Source organism: Dipodomys ordii, unplaced genomic scaffold, assembly GCF_000151885.1.
Source record: "Dipodomys ordii isolate 6190 unplaced genomic scaffold, Dord_2.0 Scaffold155, whole genome shotgun sequence".
In the NCBI taxonomy this organism is placed as follows: Eukaryota; Metazoa; Chordata; class Mammalia; order Rodentia; family Heteromyidae; genus Dipodomys; species Dipodomys ordii.
Window position 1 is genome coordinate 1893266 of NW_012267371.1, and position 7907 is coordinate 1901172.

The following is a 7907-nucleotide window of genomic DNA, read 5'->3' on the forward strand; positions in this document are numbered from 1 at the left end:
CTTCCCTCCTGCTGCTCCAAGGCCAGAGTTCTGGGTGCCTTTAAGAGTTTGAGCAGTCCCTCACTCAGATGGCGGTGAGTCCCCTAAAAATGCAAGGGAACCTTTTCTTGGGACATCAGTGAATCTCCTTTGGGAATTTTTGCACAGACTGACCATTTCCCCAGCAATTATTTAATAGAGGCATGGGGGGGGTGGCGGGGAGTGGGGTGCCTCATTTGTATCTTTTCCATCCTACCATACACTGCGATTTCTTCCCTCACCACCCCAGAGCTGGGCTCCGGATGGTGATGGGAAAGGAAAAGATCTGGCTTTCTAACCACCTCCTTCCTCATTCAACCCTGAAACCCCAGGATGTGAAATAAATACAGGTAGTCATTTTTCCCTTTGCTGTAAAGATGCAAAAAAATCGCATCTGTGTCAAGCATTATGCGCACATGTGCCTGGTGTGCACGTGTGTGTACAGTGTCTCTGTACTGTGTGCATAGTATGAGTACAGTGAGGTGTCAGGATTGTTTCTGAAAATGTATGTGCTAGTTTAAAGGAGACATTACACTTGGTGTGTCTTAAGGTGAGGATGCGGCACATTCATTGTGTGTGCGTGTGTGTGTGTGTGTCCTGAGTGTGTCCAGGGTGGCCCTGTTTTTAACAACCATGTACAGTGTTAAGGGAGAGGACAGGAAAACAATTGTTCTTATTGATCTTCTTCATTCACACACACACACACACACACAACACACATTCTCTCTCTCTCTCTCTCTCTCTCTCGACTTTCTCTTTTTTCTATGTCAAGCCCACATAACTGTATACACTGTGGCCAGGAAAGGATACTAATGAACTAAGGTTCTTTTTTATCCATTAGAATTACCTTGAATTTGTCCAGCCTTTGGGATGAGGGGAACCCCCCTCCCCTGAGAAAGTGTGGGTAAATATTTAAAGAGTGTCTGTTGACAGTTCCCATCCACATCCTGGCCTGGGCAGTTTGCCTAGGGATGAAGGGGCTGCGGCGGAGAAGGGAGGGGGTGTCCAGGCTGAGCTGGCATTTCCTATGGGGTAATGGTATGTGGGGATCAGTAGCAGGCCTGCTCTGGTCCTTTCTAACAACTAGGATACAAATAATATCCTAGGAAGAAACAGGATAGATACTAGATCCTGCCAAGCCAGGAGACAGGGACACTCTTAGCTACTCCTTCCATTTTAGTCCCCATAAACAGTTCTGCTCTCAGACTCTCAGCCAAGCATGTGGCCATAGCCTAGATATTCTTCTTCTTGCAGAAGCTTTTATTCTAAAGGGGCGGTGTGGCTCTGATGGGGTATGTGGAGTGTCCCCCACCCCCCCACTCCCTAGCTTCCTTCTCTACCCCTTGAAGTCAAAGCAGAGTCTTGGCCTTAAGGAAGACAGTGTAGCTTCAGACTCTAGGGAGGAGCCAGTAACGGGAGGGTCTGATGTCTGAAATATGTGGGGAACATGATGTGTTCATTCCTCCTCAGAGTTCCCAGACTCGCCCCCCACCCCTTAAGGCACTCATCTTTGGGGTTAGGAGCTCTGTGTTGACTTACTGACATCCCAGCACCCCCTCACCCCCCTGGGGAGGGGCTTGTCTTATACCTGTTGCCCATAACCTGAGTTGACCTGCTGGCTCAGGTACCTCTGTTTTCTCTGAGCGGGAGGAAAAGAGAAGTGGGGAGCCCCTTCAAATCTGACTGCGGTACCTTGGAAAAGCTGGCCTCGGCCATTAGCTTGGGGCTGGTTTGCCAACCCCCCACATCCACACCACACCCCCCATCCATTCCTCCCTCCCCTTTCTTCCCTCCCCTTCCTTCAGGTCCCCCCCCATAGCCCTGAACCCCTCAACCCCCACCATCTCTCTCTCTCTCTCTCTCTCTCTCTCTCTCTCTCCTCTCTCTCCTCTCTCTCCTCTCTCTCTCGCCTGTCTTCATGTCGTGGATTGATGAACGCGAATCGCGTGTAAGCGCCGCCACCGCCGGGAGTCTGAGGAATTCGCCTGGGCTGTTAAAGGAAAAAGCTAAGTGAGGGAGCACGAGCTCTACCTACCGACAGTGAAGAGCGCCGCCGCCGCCACCGCCACCGCCACCGCCGCCGCCCGCGCCCCAGACCCCGGGAGCTCGCCATCCAGGCGCCCCCCGACCTGCCCAGCCCCCCTCAACCCAGCCCAGTCCGGTGGGGGAAGGGAAGAATAGAACCGGCCCGGATTTGGGGGGTTCGATCCCAGGGGGGGAGGGGAGTTTCCAGGGGGTACCGGGAGCCAGAGGGGAGGGGGCCCGCAGGGGTGTTCATGTACCCAGCATGAGCTCCTACTTCGTCAACCCCCTGTTTTCCAAATACAAAGGCGGCGAGTCCCTGGAACCGGCCTATTACGACTGCCGGTTCCCCCAGAGCGTGGGCAGGAGCCATGCGCTGGTGTACGGGCCCGGCGGCTCGGCGCCCGGCTTCCAGCACGCCTCGCACCACGTCCAAGATTTCTTCCACCACGGCACCTCCGGCATCTCCAACTCGGGCTACCAGCAGAACCCGTGCTCGCTGAGCTGCCACGGAGACGCCTCCAAATTCTATGGCTACGAGGCGCTCCCCAGACAGTCCCTTTATGGGGCTCAGCAAGAGGCGAGCGTGGTGCAATATCCCGATTGTAAATCCTCCGCCAACACTAACAGTAGCGAAGGACAAGGCCACTTAAATCAAAACTCGTCTCCCAGCCTCATGTTCCCATGGATGAGACCCCACGGTGAGAAGCCTTTTCTCTTTTCCCCCCTTGGTCTCCCGCGCTCCGGGGTCTTCCCCCCTCTCTCCCTCCCTCCCTCCCTCCCTCGCTCTCTCTGTCTCTCTCCTTTTTGTCTGCTCTCGCTTTCCCTCTTGGCTTTGGGGGTCTCATCCCCATCATTGTGTGTTGGCTGGGTGGGTTTATTGAGGTTGGGAAGGCTTGGCTGGGGTTGGGACAGGGAAGAGATGCCTGAGACATTTGAAGGCTTGGGGTGAAGGTGGGAGAAAGGTAATGTGTGAGTGCACAGGGTTAAAAAAAATCGTTTTATCCATGTCTGTCTGTCTGTCTGTCAGCCTCTCCCTCTCCTCACCTCTAAAGTCAAAGTTGGGGAGGTGACTGGAGAGGGTGTCCTGAGGTTATCTGTCTTTGAAGGTGATAACCAGTTTCTGCCAAGACAGACAGCCCAAGACAGTGACCAAGCTGTCTTGGGTGGAAAGGAGACACCTCCCTTTCCCCCTTCTAGCCAGAGAGAGTACCCAAACCCCAAAGACAGGCACTCTGGTTGTCTAAGGTTCCCCACTGCCTGATCTCAGAGAAATCAGCCTGAGGGCCACTATGCCCAACTTTTCTGATCTGTACTTGGAGAGAAGATAGAGAGCCTGAGGAGAGAGGGAAAGAGTGCTCAAAAGCAGAGAAGCATACAGCTTAGGGAGGGTCTCTGAAATCCAGAGGACTCCAGCCAAGCTCCCCTCCAATCAAGAGCTTATGGGGTCTCCCTGAGACTTGCAGAGCAGCTCAGGTCATGAGCCCCTCCAAGGGTGGCCCCTCATGGCCCAATTTCGAAGTACAGGGGGAAGCGATAAAGCGACAAGTTCCGGCAGGGATGGCCCGTGATTTATTTGCTGGTCCCCAGTTAGCAATCAGGCCGAGCAGAGATACATTCCAGGAGATCAATGATTTTTTCCTTATTGGAAAAGCATTAGACAGAGGCCAAGGAGAAGACAGTGGGCAAAACCCCTCTGTTTACCCTAGGCTTTTGCTTTTCTTTTGGAAGCAGATTATGCCCCCAGCTCTGCTTACCAAACGCCACACTGCACTTGTAAACAAAGCTGCCAGGACCATTTCCTGGGGGAGTGCAGGCCTGGAGGACTCTGTAGGGACTCTTCAAGCCCCGAGTTTCCAGACAGCTCCACTCCCTGCCCCCCCCCTCACCCACCTCCCAAGGTGAAGCCAAACCAAAACAATTCCCCAAACTTCCCTGCCCTTGCCAGCCTTCAGTGCTTGCCTCATCCTTTGGAGGGAGAAGATCTGGAGAGTGGGGGAGAAGAGGAGGAACTTCAAGGGAGTCAGAGTAGCTGGGGGGAAAATCGAGCCCCCACCCAGACATAACCAGACTGGGGTTCTATTCTGTCCAGCTCCGGGGCGGCGCAGCGGACGGCAAACTTACAGCCGGTATCAGACCTTGGAACTAGAAAAGGAGTTTCTCTTTAATCCTTATTTGACACGGAAGCGCCGGATTGAAGTCTCTCATGCTCTGGGACTGACTGAGAGACAAGTGAAGATCTGGTTCCAGAACCGAAGGATGAAGTGGAAAAAAGAAAACAACAAAGATAAACTGCCTGGGGCTCGAGACGAGGAGAAGGTGGAGGAAGAAGGAAATGAAGAAGAGGAGAAAGAAGAAGAGGAAAAGGAAGAAAACAAGGACTAAGCAAAAAGAGAGAGAGAAGAAATCCTCCCCCCCCCCTTAGCAACTCCCTTGAAGTTTCGTTTTATGGTAGCAGATAAATTGAGAAGTTTACGACTGTCATTTGCTTTTATAGGGAATAGAATGACACTCACAACTCTAACTACCTGTCAGATACTTGCAGCTCTGGTTTTATTACCTTTGGACTTCCCCCGCTCTTTATTTGTTTGGGGGCTGGAGGGGGGGGAGACAGAGACACAGCAAAAAGTTCTGTCTCTCTGTTCCATTCCACGCCCCAACACACATGCCTGTTCCTACTTGCACCTTCTGAGTCTTCCTGGATTTTAAGGTCAGAGCCCAGGCCTCCTGACCCCCTCATCCTGCCCCTTCTCACCATACTCCTACCCCCTTGCCTGACTGGTATTTATTTTAGAGGAGAGTTCTTCTCCCCTCAAAGTGCAGAAGTGGACTTCTGGCTTTGTTTTTATGCTAGGATTAGTGCACTACGTTTTATTTGAAAAGGAAAAGATAAAATGTGGAAGGAAAGGAAAGGAAAAAATACTTTAAGAAATAAGGAAAAAATAGCAAGAAGATTCTCTCCCCTAGGGCTCCCCTGCTTTGAAAACCCCCTTGACTTTCTCCAGGAAAATGAACAAAACCTGAAGACTTGTGTCTCTCTCCCCTCCCCTTGCTAGAGGGTCAAGAGGGGCCTATAGTCATCTCTGAAACCTACCTAGCCATCCCATAGTCACTAGGGCCCATGCCTTCCTTGCCTTTGCTGTTGGATTTCTGTTCTTTTGGGCCCTGCTTCTTCTGAGCTGCATTAGTGTTTGCACTCAGAAATCACCATAATCATGAAAATAATAATAATAAAACTGATAATCTTTAACATACTACCTAAAGGGAACCTGCAATAATCTTGAAAAAGAAGCAGAAAAAAATCCTACTGTAAGGAGAAAAAAAAGAGAAAAAATAAAATGAATTTAAAAAAAAAAGAAAGAAACCTCCGACGTATTTTATCACTACCTATAGAAAGAAACCCTGCTTTGAGAGTATTCGTAATGCGGTTTTGTTGTCGTTTGTTGCTGCTTATTTCACTAAGAAAAACCCAACAACTGAGACTGCCTAGCTCGCCGGTCCTGTGCGCTTTTATTGTGCTTCTAACCCCAGTAGAGTAGAACTAAATTGCACTGAATGTATAGTTAACTCTGTCTTGAATTCTCTGTTTATGCAATGTGCTCGAAAGGAAAAAACGTTAAAATATATCTATAATAATAATTTTTGGTCATTTGTCTTTATGTCCAGCTATGAATGTAGATTTTGTGTCCCGACAGCCCTGTTCCTGGTCCAAGTACTTTGTATTGTATACGTGAGTCATAATAAAAAAAAAAGGTGAAAAATATTTGAAGCTGGAATGACTTGGGTTTCTTTTCTCTATAACACCCCCCCCATTTTCTGCCCCCTCCCTCATCATCCCCCTTTTATCAATAGTCTGGAAAAGATTTCCACTGGTCTGGCTTTGGGGTGATGAAACTCCTGTGGAGGGCTAGGCTGGGCTGGGAGGGCAGGTGCCAGGGAAGGGGGGTGAAGAGGAGGAGAATGAGGACCCATTCACTGATAGGAAGGGGTATACTCGTATGCTCATGGGAAATCTTGGCTCCAAATAAAATGGGTTCATAGGTGTTAGAAACCCAATGGGAAGAAAGACCTCATTCATTCACCTTTTCTCTTCAGCTCTGAACTGGGCCCACACAAAGAATCAACCCATTCCCCTCCTCAGGCTATGTCTTTTTCTGATGAAGAGGAGGCAGTAGGTCTCTTTCTCATCTTCCCAAGTCCCTGTGTCCAGCCCCTGGCACCCAACACCTAGCACTGGAATGGTGAACAGGATGGGGGAAGTGTGAGGATCCAGGCAGCTGGCCTGTCAGGAGGGCTAGATGAGAAGATGCTGAAAGAGCTAAGAGACTCTGTGTGTGTGTGTGTGTGTGTGTGTGTGTGGAGGGGGTATGAAGAAGCTTCAGCCTGGGGGAGAGGGGAGAGAATGGGGAAATGGGTGAGCTGGTAGATCAAGGGGCCTAGATTTACATCCTGGAATTCAAATTCAGCCACACAGTCCTCTCCACTCCAGCCTCTGTTCTAGCTGCTTCACCTTGACAATTGGGCAGCTTGCCCCATCCTCCCTCAGTGTGGACCAGGGGTGTGTGTGGGGGAGATGGGGAGATGGGCCTACTGAGTGGACATTCTTCCATAGCAAGGATTAGGGGGGTCCATTGGACTCCATTCCCTAAAATAAAGAGTTGAAGGCTCAGGGAACTAGGGGTAAAGAGATCTCACGTTTCTCTCTGGAGGGTCCTAGACAGAGAAATCTGTTTATGTCAATAGGATTCTGGTCAAATAATCCCAAATTCCAGAGATACAAGTCTTCTGACTCAGCTAGAAGAGAGGAGGAAAGGGGAGGGGATGAAGTCTTCTGGTCTTCAAAACCAGACCCCAAAGACAGAAATATTTTTGAAGTTAGATTCATATTCTCTCTCTCTCTCTCTCTCTCATTCAATGAAGGATTATTATTTTCCCCAGACCCAGGCCCAAGCCAAATTATTGTTCAGTGTGTGTCACTGGGGATCCCAAGTTCTGTCTCCTATGGAAAGTGACACAGGATTTTGCTTCAGTAGGACACGCCCGCAGTTACAGAGAGGTTGTTGTAGGTTCGAAGTACAGGCAAGCCCTTAGCCCAGAACAGCTTTGAGCAAGAGGGCCAGGGAACTCTGTCTGGGGAAAGTAAGGTCCCAGTTGCTAGTTGAGGTGCCAGCCAGGTAGCCCCGTTTATTTTAGGAGACACACCCGTTACTGCCCAGGGGGACCCTAAAAGTAGTGCAATTCGCTCCGACCTCAGCCTTCCACAAGCGGCCCCTTCAAACTCTAAGGGACTGCTTCTGGTCCTTTCATTTGTACTATTAATAAGGAAAAAAAAGAAATATCTGGCCCAGTAGCTGAGCGGGGTGTACCCAGCCATAAGTGGCTCTGAAGGGCCTCATCGCTTACTCCTCACACCAAATGTCCTCATTCATCCCTGGCCCGGCTCAGCAATGTCCGTGGCCCCAAGCCCGACGGACGCGTCGCAGGGCGGGGTGCGTCTGGCGCCCGGCTTCCATGGAAATGTCGGGCGAAGGCAGGGTCAGACTGAAGGAACCCCAGCCGGCCCCTCACGCAGCACCCGCTTCCCCGCTCTTTCTGCTCACCGCCTCTGTTTTCTCGTTTGCAAAGAAAAGGAGGTTAAAAACCCGTTTTATGGGGGAGAACGTAATTGCGAGCGAGATACGCTTTCTTTAGAAAAATGCGTGTTTTGCCAATGGCTCCCGCCGCCCCATTACTGGAATGGGTACCATTCGGCTGCCGCAGATAGGACTTTCTTCCATTCTTTACTTTTTTATTAGCCAATCAAAGTGGCTTCCGAAAGCTATTTGTGATTTGTGAAAAATAGTATGTTTCAGAATGCTGAGTTGAAG

At 50.4% G+C, this 7907-nt stretch overlaps 1 protein-coding gene across 2 annotated transcripts; it reads left to right on the forward strand.

Annotated features, from left to right (window-relative positions):
* Window positions 1-1926: 1926 nt before the first annotated feature.
* On the forward strand, window positions 1927-5993 carry Hoxc8 (homeobox C8). Of its 2 annotated transcripts, XM_013032531.1 has the most exons (3): window positions 1927-2094; window positions 2136-2741; window positions 4133-5993. In XM_013032531.1, the coding sequence occupies exons 2-3, from the start codon at window positions 2306-2308 to the stop codon at window positions 4423-4425; spliced, it is 729 nt and encodes a 242-aa protein (XP_012887985.1). In that variant the 5' UTR covers window positions 1927-2094; window positions 2136-2305; the 3' UTR covers window positions 4426-5993. The 2 variants fall into 2 exon arrangements, with proteins under 2 accessions (XP_012887985.1, XP_012887984.1); XM_013032530.1 differs by lacking the exon at window positions 1927-2094 and having other exon boundaries at window positions 2127-2741.
* The last annotated feature ends 1914 nt before the right edge of the window (window positions 5994-7907 follow it).

What these genes read in the sequence shown, in the direction of transcription:
- Hoxc8 (XM_013032531.1), top strand. Translation starts at nt 2,306, where the DNA reads ATGAGCTCCTACTTCGTCAACCCCCTGTTTTCCAAATACAAAGGCGGC. An exon ending in CCCATGGATGAGACCCCACG is followed by an intron (nt 2,742 to 4,132) that starts GTGAGAAGCCTT and finishes TATTCTGTCCAG; the next exon opens with CTCCGGGGCGGCGCAGCGGA.